This window comes from Agrilus planipennis, unplaced genomic scaffold, assembly GCF_000699045.2.
Source record: "Agrilus planipennis isolate EAB-ADULT unplaced genomic scaffold, Apla_2.0 scaffold7, whole genome shotgun sequence".
NCBI classification, from domain to species: domain Eukaryota; kingdom Metazoa; phylum Arthropoda; class Insecta; order Coleoptera; family Buprestidae; genus Agrilus; species Agrilus planipennis.
In genome coordinates this window covers 1,645,062-1,657,704 of record NW_020439340.1, presented here as the reverse complement: position 1 = coordinate 1,657,704, position 12,643 = coordinate 1,645,062, and the positions used below count along the sequence as shown (strand labels likewise).

Sequence of the window (12,643 nt, the reverse complement as noted above, 5' to 3'; positions counted from 1 at the left end):
TGAATAACATGGTTAATTAATTTAATCATAAGTAGGGTACTGCATCTTAAATAGGTGCCCAAAGATAACACCCTGTATATAGTTTCGTTCCTTAATCGATACGCGGTTTCTCTTTCCATTTGGTTGGTTCACTAACAGTAACGGAATTTCAAAATGGCTATTGGTGCTATTAGTGTTAAACCATTCATACCGCGAGTTATTTTTAACTGATGCACGTGGTGGAGTATTTCTAAGGAAATTTATTTAGTGCCTATATTTTCATCATTTTGTTCAATGTTTTAGTCAAAGGTAAATTTTTCTAATATTCTTATACATTAAAAGTTATACAATTCTAAATTTTGTGCTGCCCCGTTATAAATATTTTTTTTGGGGCTGTGCACAATCTGGGCGCCAAAACACATTCTTATGAATTAACTATAGGGCAATTTTAAAAAATGTCTTGATTCAATTTATATTTGAAATTATCAAGAATAGACGAAAAACACCAAACATAATTTTTAGAACAAGATTCACCCACACGTTTTTAAACTGCTCCTATTGAAATAGAACTTTTTCGAGAAGTTTTTAATTAAGTATTTAATGAAGCTTTTCATTTATTTTATAATGGTTTTCATATTGAATACATAATTCTTATCAACCAAGATAAGATAGGTATTGTAAAAATATTACTGCAATTTATTATCATAGAATTACAGAAAAAAATCTCATCAATTCGGAGTTTAACTATATGTTTTTGTATGATACCTATTAAAATATGTTTAATGCTGAGTACTGTAATATTGTTTTATAGAACATTGTTATACATGTGTAGTTTTTTCTTATCAACTTCTATTCATTGCAAATCTATTATTACCAAAGTTCAAATAGGTACCTAACTGGTTCAAAAAGTTTATTGAACTGTAAATATTATTAACTCGAATATAACGCTAACTTTTTTATTTAATGATTGCGATAGAATTAATTCATACCTCACTATAAGTTTCATTTGATTGAATCCAAACACTCAGTAATTAAAAAAGTATCAATCTACAGGGCATTCGTAGTAATTTTACATACAATTATCACAAATGTTTCTGTATTTCTCATAAGAAAATATACATACTACGCAAATTTGCTTGAAGAAATATGAATTTAATTAATGAGCATTATCATATCCGTTTTATTCAATCATTCATTCATTCATTTATTCATATCTCAGCTACCGACTTCCTCTGATATATTTGATATGATATATAAGGGACCCCTTACTAAGTAAATATGTTTGTGGTTGATACATATAAATGAAGCAGAAAGGATGGAATAATCATATAAAGCATCTAAAATTCATCATATCCTACTAAAGTAAATTCTGAAATTCGGTATGTTCGCATATGAACATGTGTATGTAAAACCATGTAGCTAATAGGTATGTTGGAACTTCAAAGAGTGGTTCAAAATGCCTCAAGTATCGCGTTGTGTGACAACGAAAATATTTCCTTAGGAAGGCAAAATTGTAACGAAAATGATGTCACAAAAAAAATATATAAAAAAGCTTACGCAATATACACTAGTGGCGAATTTAGAACCGAACGTAGGGATATTCAATTATTTTTTATTTATTTTTTTAAATTCCTTTTACCATCTTTTATAAATATAGTAAAAGAATACTTATAAGTCCAATAAATGCAAATTATAGCATTGATAAAGAGACGAAATAGAAGACATTTCGCTTAATTAATTTATTACGAATTGTAAATATCCTATAAATTGTGTTTCCGAAAGCTGCTATAAAAATCACAATGAATCTCATCGTGTTCGAAGAATTTAAACATCTCTTTCATTATGATATAAAACCATCGTTAATTTCTGAAATTGACATTATCAATTAACACTTAGGAGCGAATCGCCTAAAATAACTAAAGTTACTTCATCATTCTTAGAAATAAATCAGATTTTTTTCAATGATAAGGCGTAGTTTTCAGTGACATCACTTTTTTTAACAAACAATAAATTCTTGACAATTAAAACGTTAATTGGGTGGATGGGAGGTAGTGCACATGCTTACTGTACCATTAATTGGGTAATTGTCAGATTACTTAATATCATTATTAGTTGTCAGCTATTGTCAGCGACTTTGCTTTTATTAAAGGGTAGATTTTTAAATAGAGGTCAATCTAGCCCAATTTTTGTACGAAATTCCATTGGCTTCTCAAAAATTGTTTATAATAAACTCGGATGTGGGTGGTGATGGCCTATGAGGTAAATTAGACAACGAAAAAGACGTTGATTTAAATAGATATTTGGCACGTTTCATAAAACTTGTTGTGCATTCATTTTTCGTGTACCAACTCGACAAATAGTTCAATTATTTAACAAAATAACGAAAAATTTTTCATAAAAATTTGGAATCTCTACAATTGTTTCGAGATTCAATTGACGAAGAAATATGCACGAGTTTTGGAAATGAGAAATTACGAACATCGAGATTACTGTCTGTATTATTTAAACTGTAATTAAATGATAACATTCAGGATTAGTTAATTGACTAGGTGTATAAAATTTCTCTCTTATCTATTTTAATTTCAGATCAGTAGTTCGTAAAACATAATTTTCAAGTAAAAAATATGCGTTAATTCGCTGGTTTCGAACTAGAAACTTTATTTATCATTTTGTTTCAAGATGTGGATTTTGTTCCAGCTTCTCTCGGTTACATCTTCTCTCTGATCCCTTTCCTCTTTAGAAGGTTTAAATGAATAGAACGGAAAATGAAATTCTAAATCTCTTACGAAATACCTTTCATTAAAATACACAATAGAATCTAATTAAAGACGTTTCGTGAAGAGTCCTTTTGTATTTAATTTCTCTGCCGTTTCGGCGTATAATTTTTCTACTCGACTCTCGGTGAAGAGGTTCAAATGATTACTGCTGTTGCAGATTAAAAATGTAGCGCAGAAAAACTAAAGTCTGTGTAATTACGACTCTGGTAATTGAATAAATTTATATTCATTGTTATTTGAGAACATTTTCTTTTATTTTGCTTTATATACAGAGAGGATCGTTGTGATAAAACAAGAGGTAGTTACCCAAAGGGATGTTATTTTCAAAATTAACATATGCAGAATATTTAACCGTAATAACGCCCTCCTGTTTAAAAATTAGCTGATTTAATGATTGCATTTTAAAATTTGGTGAGATTGTTGTATTAATAGTTGACGTTATATTTTTAGTCTTCTTGTAACTATTTCAAGAAAAATATTTTTTATGTGTTATGTCATACTTCCATTAGCTACATAAAGTGCATCATTATAGGCGGTGGAGTGCTTTTGGGTGGAGTTTTTTCGTTACTTTTCTTCAAAAGAAAACGGTGGCCCGTAATTCTTGGTGGCGGTATTGGAATAGGAATGGCATATGCTAATTGTGAACAAGATTTAAATGCTACCGTATTGGCACATCGATCTCCACCTCCTTGTTTATAATACACGCATTTTTAAATAAAAAAGACATTCTTTAGTCAAACCATAAAAGCATGGTATTTGTAACATATANCGTCGCTTGTTAAATAATAATGACAACCTCTTAAATCTCAAATGACAATCTTATTTATTAATCCATTCTCGTCATACGATTAAATTGGATCAGATGCGCATTGAATTTCCTCATTAATCGTTGCATGTCTTTAAAATACAACGTGACGAATGAAATAATAATGTCTTTCTGCGTTAGTATCCACTTGAATTCGAATTATCCCATTTTTAATCAATCAATAGGACACCTTAGCAAATATGTTAATACTTTTTTACTTTTTTCCTACTTCAATCTCATTAAAGTTACGTACTTGGGTGCATACATTTGATTTTAAGTAAATAGTGCGTCTGCCAATTCTAATTTAATAACATGTTGCTGAATGTGCAATGAGTAATGGATTTTATTGAATTTTAATATTAAGAATCAAACAATCGCTTTATTGTTTAGAATATTGGAGATAATAAACTGTTTAATCCATTAAATATGGGACAGTTGAGAAATATTAGTTTATTTATATGACTTCTGTCAGGGTTATCGATAATGGTAAATAAAAAAATCGGTGAACGTCATGGCACGATAGCATACTGTTTATATAATTTACAAAAATGTGAATTAAACTCAAAATTATATTATTAATATGTAGATGCATATGCAGAGTTATAATATTTAAGCTATTATAAAGTACAAAACTTAGAAGTCAACATCATCAGCGGAAAAACCAGTATTCAGTGTTAATAATGCGAAAATTTGCAAAGCGATGTAATTTCAAACTCGATTGCGTTCGATTTAGACGAGAATAGTGCACAGAAAAAAATGATAAGAGGTTATCCAAATAAAACAAAAATATTCGACCCAATTTTCGTTGTTTCGTAATTGCGGTATTCCGAACTATTCCATAAATTTGAATTTGAACGTCAAAAACAAACAAATTTACTTATAGCATTGAAAAAAAAAACTAGTCGGGAAATTAGGTCACCCTAATATATATGTGTGTGTATTATTTTAAATCTCCCTATTCTATTTTTGGATCGCTTCTTTAATGTTTAATCAATCTAAGTAAAAGTCTTACTTCAGTAAATCAGAAAAAAGAAGAATTTCCCTCTTCGCTTCGCGAACTTTCATATTTTGTATCAGTAAATGTTTTCTGAAATTGATTCCTTGTCTCTAAAAGTTCGTACCAGTCTTAGGACTGATGACCTTATGATGATGATGACTGAATGCGATTCTTAGATAAATTATGAAATTTCTGGTTTTGATATTACTTGATAACTTTATAGGTATATGAATTAATGAATAATTTACAGAGAATGTCTTAAGTCCTTTTAATTTTTACGCAGTGAAATTATATTTTCTTTCTGATGCGTTTATTAAAGTTAACAATAAATTACTGATCACACTTCTGATGACATTATAATAAATATTAGCTACAATGCAATATGTACATAAAATATTTGTACGTACTGTTATAAAGTTCAAGGTAAATAAAACAATACTTTTGCACGTTTAAATTTCACGTGACAAATCCATCAATATTTTATCTATTCAATGCTGCCATGCTGGTTAATTTATCAATTGTAGATAAGTTATAAACATACACGAAATATAAGTTCTCTTCAACAGCTGAATAAGGATTTTAAAGTAATTATAATTGATTGAATTTACGAGTATAATTGTGAAATTTTATGTACGTATATTTTTAATTTCATTTTATTGTTGTTGTTTTAAATTTCGTTTTCTTTTTGTTACAGGACACAAAAACGCAGAATACCACGACTAAAATGATTATTTAATAGCGTGTTCAAAATTATTATTTTTTCTTTTCGAAAATGTTGTAGATAGCTTACAATCCCATCCGCAGACGTTTGCTTTTCAAGGATATTTAGTTTTAAACTTTCTATGTTATAATTAATATACGAATTAATTAGTTAAATAATAATTATCTCTTATCTTTTCACTTACTCGAGCCGAAAAGTTATAAATACCTACATTCATACTTAAATCTTTTTTGAATTTTGAACAATGAAGAAGGAGTACATTTTATACGACAAAAATGGCATGTCTTCGAAGAAAGGTAAGTTTTTTTCTTATCAGACATTGTTACTTATTTTCTTTTTTGTATTTCCCCTTGATGTCTTTTTCTTTAACTTTTCCCGTTTCTATTCTATGTTACTACTAAATAATAGGAATGTCTTATTTATTCTATTTCAATCAAAAATTTCATCAGGTTTCATATTTCAATTATTCCTTTCACCAACAATTGCTTGTATCCTATTGTTTGCGTAAGCAATTGTTTCTTCCACTTTTTATTCTGGCGACAGGTGACAATGTGGTTGAAGTAGCACACGTTTTTTTTATCGAATGCGGAAAAAATTAAGCCGTGCGTGATTTCTTTTACGAATGTCACTCTCCAGGTTAATCACCCTGGGGAAATAGAAAATTGCTAGGGAGGAAAAATCTTGACGACGCACTATTTTAATCCGATCGAAAACAGAAAGGCTCGTGCCTAGGTGTGCACATAATTCAAAAACATCGAAAAGTTCAACAAGACAGAGCCTAATGTGGCTAAAAGCTCAACGATTTTTCTTGTTTTGAGTAAAATCATCGGGTATTGGAGAAAATTGGATTTTCTGTGGTGTGAAAATATTTAAAAAACAAATTTCTAATGTCGTTTTCAGCAAAATATAATAAATTAACTAAATAAAGTGAACAGAGAAGGCATATTATATATTAAACCTCAACCTGTTATCGTCGCTTGTTAAATAATAATGACAACCTCTTAAATCTCAAATGACAATCTTATTTATTAATCCATTCTCGTCATACGATTAAATTGGATCAGATGCGCATTGAATTTCCTCATTAATCGTTGCATGTCTTTAAAATACAAGGTGACGAATGAAATAATAATGTCTTTCTGCGTTAGTATCCACTTGAATTCGAATTATCCCATTTTTAATCAATCAATAGGACACCTTAGCAAATATGTTAATACTTTTTTACTTTTTTCCTACTTCAATCTCATTGAAGTTACGTACTTGGGTGCATACATTTGATTTTAAGTAAATAGTGCGTCTGCCAATTCTAATTTAATAACATGTTGCTGAATGTGCAATGAGTAATGGATTTTATTGAATTTTAATATTAAGAATCAAACAATCGCTTTATTGTTTAGAATATTGGAGATAATAAACTGTTTAATCCATTAAATATGGGACAGTTGAGAAATATTAGTTTATTTATATGACTTCTGTCAGGGTTATCGATAATGGTAAATAAAAAAATCGGTGAACGTCATGGCACGATAGCATACTGTTTATATAATTTACAAAAATGTGAATTAAACTCAAAATTATATTATTAATATGTAGATGCATATGCAGAGTTATAATATTTAAGCTATTATAAAGTACAAAACTTAGAAGTCAACATCATCAGCGGAAAAACCAGTATTCAGTGTTAATAATGCGAAAATTTGCAAAGCGATGTAATTTCAAACTCGATTGCGTTCGATTTAGACGAGAATAGTGCACAGAAAAAAATGATAAGAGGTTATCCAAATAAAACAAAAATATTCGACCCAATTTTCGTTGTTTCGTAATTGCGGTATTCCGAACTATTCCATAAATTTGAATTTGAACGTCAAAAACAAACAAATTTACTTATAGCATTGAAAAAAAAAACTAGTCGGGAAATTAGGTCACCCTAATATATATGTGTGTGTATTATTTTAAATCTCCCTATTCTATTTTTGGATCGCTTCTTTAATGTTTAATCAATCTAAGTAAAAGTCTTACTTCAGTAAATCAGAAAAAAGAAGAATTTCCCTCTTCGCTTCGCGAACTTTCATATTTTGTATCAGTAAATGTTTTCTGAAATTGATTCCTTGTCTCTAAAAGTTCGTTTTGTATACTGAAAATCTTTGATCGTATCTTAGACCATTAACTAAAAAATAACGAGTTTCCCACTTAGTCTCTGTATGCATGTAGGAGTTTTTTTTTTATTATCTTGTGAGAGAGCGTTTTCGTGCTTGTAAATATTTATTGTAGGTACAGGTTAACATAAATCAACTCTCAAAGTATTCACGAAATTTGATATCAGATAATAATGCCTGATAATGATGAAATCAACTTAATAACCCTTTATCACTCTGTAAATCTTTACAGCTTTGCACACAGCAATTATTATTTTCCATATCAACTTTGTCCCAAATCTGCATAAACACGAAAGTTGCATTTGTAATTACTTTATAATGGCAGTGATAAGTACGTATTACAGCAAAAAATGGTAGAAAGATTATATTATTAGATATTTTTATTGCGTTTTGATTAGGAAAGTTTTATGTTTTCTACAGTTTTCCTCGCGAAAATACACAGTTACTGCTTATATAATATGATTCACTTCGTCCACGTTGCCTTTTCCTACCGTAGTACGGAAGTACATATTATTTTTTAGGAATCCTATTTAATGGTAATATAATATTTAATGTAATGTTGTCATACCGTACATGTTTAACGCGTTTTTGATATTCTCTTTTTAAAATGAGTTTTGAAAGTTAGATTTAGCGTAAATAACTTGGATTATTAAACTCGCGCTATTCTTCACGCATGGCTAGCCAGAGTGCTGTGGTTTAGACAACATACATGTATCAAGGGGGTAACTACCCTATCATATCTACTCTACTCTGTTGATAAAAGCTTCAACTCGAACCACCCTAAATGTATGCGCACATGTTGAAATATCTAAGGATTTATTATACTATTAAATGTTTATTACTGTAAATGTATTCCATATGTTATCGTCAGTATGGTACAATTTGTTATGCACAAAGGGTCAGTTAAAGGGAAAGTACAAGGTTTTTTGGCACACTAATTAAATTGCACAGATCATACAAATAAACCAACTCCAAATGTAAATCATATTTTTCTTTTCAGTCAAAACCGACTATTTATCATCCCTTGTTTGCGTTTTGTTACTCGTTGAATGTTGGAACTTTTCCAGGACAAATAAATCTAACAGTTAGTGGTGCCCTCCACCTAAATCTTACAAAAAAATTAATTTCAGAGGTTTATGAGAACTACAGATGTTATTTAAGTTTATTTGTTTTAAATTTAAGAAATGCCTTTCGTTTTACGTAATATATGCATGTTTTTTTTCTATACTATTTAATTAAGATTCTGTAAATCGGTTGGCAAATATTTAAAAATGTAATTTTCATTCTATTTTTAATGGGAAAATAAATAGCCAATCTCGCGTTTTGAGTCACAAACCCGTCAACAAAATACATTTGAACATAAAGTGTAATGCATTTAGTTGCGTAACTTAATAAGCAATGTTACATAGATTTTATTTTTGTTCGATTTTACTACGCTATAAAGTTTACTACAAACTTTTATGACCAATTTAATGCAGAAACTATTTTGCAGATAGAAATTTACGTTTAAGAAAATGTCGCTGTATCATGAATCCTCTGAAATATTAATACATATGTTTGTGCACATCTTTGGCATAGTACCTTTTGAATTATATACATTTCATTATCCTCCTTTAATAATTAATACCGCAAGAAACATACCAAAAGTTTCAACATTCTTGTATTAGTATATTTACTCATTCTTCTACTCATTTTAATGTAGCTTTAACGCTTTGCCTTTTTCTGCAGTTACTTTATATCGTACATCTGAGGCCCTTAAAATGATCTTGCTTGAAACGTTAGCAGCAGGTTGGTGTCCTCTTCGGAGGCACTTACTAAAACGTGTTTGACCTCTTTTTCCCTTTTTCAGGGACCGACGAGCAACACCAACAGTACGTGGAGGAGAAACAACCCGTCATTCAACCCGTTCGCTTGCAGCCATCCTGGGAAGAGAACAATTTACCCGAAGACGAGCTCAACTTTAAAAACCTTACCATGGACGACGCAAGCCTTCAACTCCACACGCCTCCAGATAAATACAATCTTGTCTATTTGACCTTTCTTCTCCATGGAATCGGTGTTCTCATGCCTTGGAACATGTTCATCACCGCAGGAGATGTAAGTCAGTAAAAGTTTTTTAGTAATTAGTTTTAATTAAAAGTCCTGTAGTATTTTGTAATCTAATAGTTGTTTTTCTGTTTTCGTTTTCAAGTATTTTACGAATTACAAATTGGGAAAGGAGTATATTGGTCAGGATTTAGCCTATGCGTCCAATTTTTTGCAGTACCTTACGTTTGCAGCTCAAGTTCCTAATGTTATTTTTAATTGGCTCAATGTGTTCGTTCAAATGGGGTAATTATAGATAATCATAGGACCAAACTAGAGCTGCACTATCTTAAACACTTTTTAGAGGCAATCTCACCACCAGGATTGTATGGAGTATATCAGCAGAAGTTGTGATTTTTATATTGACCATAGTTTTGGCCATGACTGAAACAAACGAATGGCCAGGTCCCTTTTTTTGGATTACCATGGTGTCTGTGGTATTTTTAAATAGTAAGTACCTATCGATTCATTAATTAACCGAAATTTAGACTTAAGTAATTTTTAAAGTTGTAATATTCCTTAGTGGCTAATGGTGTTTACCAAAATACAATTTTTGGTATGGCTGCAAAGTTGCCGTTAAAATACACCGGTGCTGTGGTACTTGGCTCCAATATAAGTGGAACGTTTACTTCGGTGGTAAAAATTTTGTCGGATCTTTTTGCCTCGAACCAGAGGATGTCGGCAATCTACTACTTCATAACTGCCCTCTTTGTGCTTTTGGTTTGTTTCGACACGTATTTTGCACTGCCACTAAATGTTAGTCGTTAAAATATTTATATTCTTGATAATTGTTTTGATGATTATGTTATTGTAGCGATTTTATAGACATTACGAGCTTAAGGAAAAAAAAGAAGCTCAAAGTAGATTAAAAGATAATCAGGGGAGGGTGGAACGAATACCGCACTTTTATATATTTAAAAAGGCGTTCCCACAATTGTACAATATTTTCATGGTATTCTTCGTCACATTAGCAATATTTCCAGCTATACAAGCAAGTATGTGTTTTTAAATTTACTTTTAAAATGGCTTTAGTAAAATCTTAATTATTTTTTTTTCAGATATACAAATTTCTGACCTAAATTTTTTTGTTGGGACANATAATATATACATAATCATAACTATAATTGTACAAAGGAGTATGGAAAAAGGGTGGAAGAACTATTAGGGGAAGATCAATTTGGGTTTAGTAGAAGTAGAGGCCCTCGGGAGGCCATTCTAGCTTTACGGGTAATAATAGAGAAAACGATACAAAAAAGAAATAGTGCGTACATAGGATTCGTAGATTTAGAAAAAGCTTTTTAACAATGTTAAATGGCATAAGATGTTAAATATACTTAAAAATGTAGGGATGAGTTACAAAGATAGAAGAGTGATACTTAGTTTGTGTAAAGAGCAATATGCAGTTATAGAGATGGGGCTGCAACGTAGAGAAGTAAATATTAGGAAGGGAGTCAGATAGGGATGCACACTGTCACCGCTACTATTAAATCTATACATCGAAGACGCGAACATCATCATTAAAGACAGTACAACTGTATATACATAGGGGCAAAAGATTAATATGCTCACATTTACAGATAATATAGCAGTATTAGCATCTAGCAAGGAGTTAGAGATAGCTTTAAATAAAATGGAAGCGGTATTGACAAAACAGTACTGTATGAAAATAAATATGAACTAAAACAAAAATACTGGTGTGAAAAGGAAGAAAAAATAGGGAAAGAGCGAATATAAGGATAGGAGACTAACGATCAGAAGAAGTGGCAGATTTTAGGTATTTAGGAAGTCAAATAAGTCAGTACGGAAGGAGTAGTGAGGTATAAAGCAGGATAGCGCAGGGTCGACTCGCCTCAATAAAATGAAATCACTTCTATGCTCGCAAACGATTAATTTAGAAATTCGAAAAAGGCTGTTAGAGATGTATGCTTGGAGCATAGCGCTGTACGAGTGCGAAAAAGAAAATGTTAGAAGTGTTCGAAGTGTGGTGTTACAGGCGAATGAAGAGGGTACCATGGATAGAGAAGGTTAGAAATGAATAAAAGGTAAAACAAAAAGTAGACTGATCATCATTAATTAATATATATAATTATTAATTAATTATTATTAAACCACCTACATACATAATATATATGTTACACCAAGTTTTTTACTTGGCGATGTGTTACAAAGTTGAATATATTGAAGAGTTCTTCCAATATCTATAATAATAATGAGAATAAAATTGATAGAATAGATTTTATATCGTGTACAGACATTACGTTTTAATATTAATTGAACATTTATTACAAAAAACGTAAGACAAGATGATTTTTATACTGCGACTATTTCATGTTATTTTTTTGGGTTTTAAAAACAGCAGTAGCTTAACTTTTCCAAAAGAAAACCTTCAACTTGTTACTACTACGCTTATCTACGTTTAAAACGTATTATAATAACGCTGATGAATTTAAACCATATATTAACTTATGATATTAGATTTAGGAACAACAACATACTATCAAAAGGGGGCTTTAAGAGTATTTTTTATATTTTTGGCCCGACCAATTGCTAATTTTTAATGATTTCTGATCTAAATTCGCTTCAAAACTTCTGGTATGTTCTAAAATTTAATTTATAATTAATACTAGCAAAAACACCTTCAGTTAAATGCATTTTGCAAGAAGTATCAGCAACTTAGTGATAAAATGCTCGTCTGTTATGTGGGTTGCCGAGATGTGACCCTGATCGATACCATATTTTTTCTGTTAGCTTGTAAAACAAATTGATTGAATTTTGATCACTCAAAAAAGCCCCCATTGAAAATGTAATTTTAAATATGTAACGGAGTGACCATTTCAAGAACAATCGCAATTAGATAGTTTACAAAAAAGAACAAGAAAAAACGATACAAGACCAAATAATATTTATTATTGCTGCCTTTTACAAGCATGATATACTTTTCGTATGGTATAAGGACTAGTTTGTAGTTCGCCTTTTTAATTGCCTACAAATTTTAAAGTTGAATTGTTTTTGTTTTTCGTTTAAAGTCAAGCAAAAAAACGTGCACGTACCTGAAATTATAAAGTGTAATCTTGGCAAAAAAGTTTAAAATTCAAAAATTATTTTTTAATTAATATTTATTGG

At 30.3% G+C, this 12,643-nt stretch overlaps 2 protein-coding genes across 2 annotated transcripts; both read left to right on the top strand.

Annotated features, from left to right (window-relative positions):
* Positions 1–111: 111 nt before the first annotated feature.
* Positions 112–10,685, top strand: LOC108734171 (equilibrative nucleoside transporter 1). The gene is made up of 8 exons (XM_025978736.1): positions 112–288; positions 5,253–5,575; positions 9,285–9,532; positions 9,627–9,766; positions 9,825–9,970; positions 10,044–10,276; positions 10,335–10,515; positions 10,579–10,685. The coding sequence occupies exons 2-8, from the start codon at positions 5,524–5,526 to the stop codon at positions 10,683–10,685; spliced, it is 1,107 nt and encodes a 368-aa protein (XP_025834521.1). The 5' UTR covers positions 112–288; positions 5,253–5,523.
* Positions 3,146–3,518, top strand: LOC112905725 (MICOS complex subunit Mic10-like; the record flags this gene model as incomplete). The annotated part of the gene is made up of 2 exons (XM_025978737.1): positions 3,146–3,167; positions 3,289–3,518. Coding segments are annotated over 2 exons (189 nt in total), but the record flags the coding sequence as incomplete, so codon positions are not given.
* Positions 10,686–12,643: the final 1,958 nt, after the last annotated feature.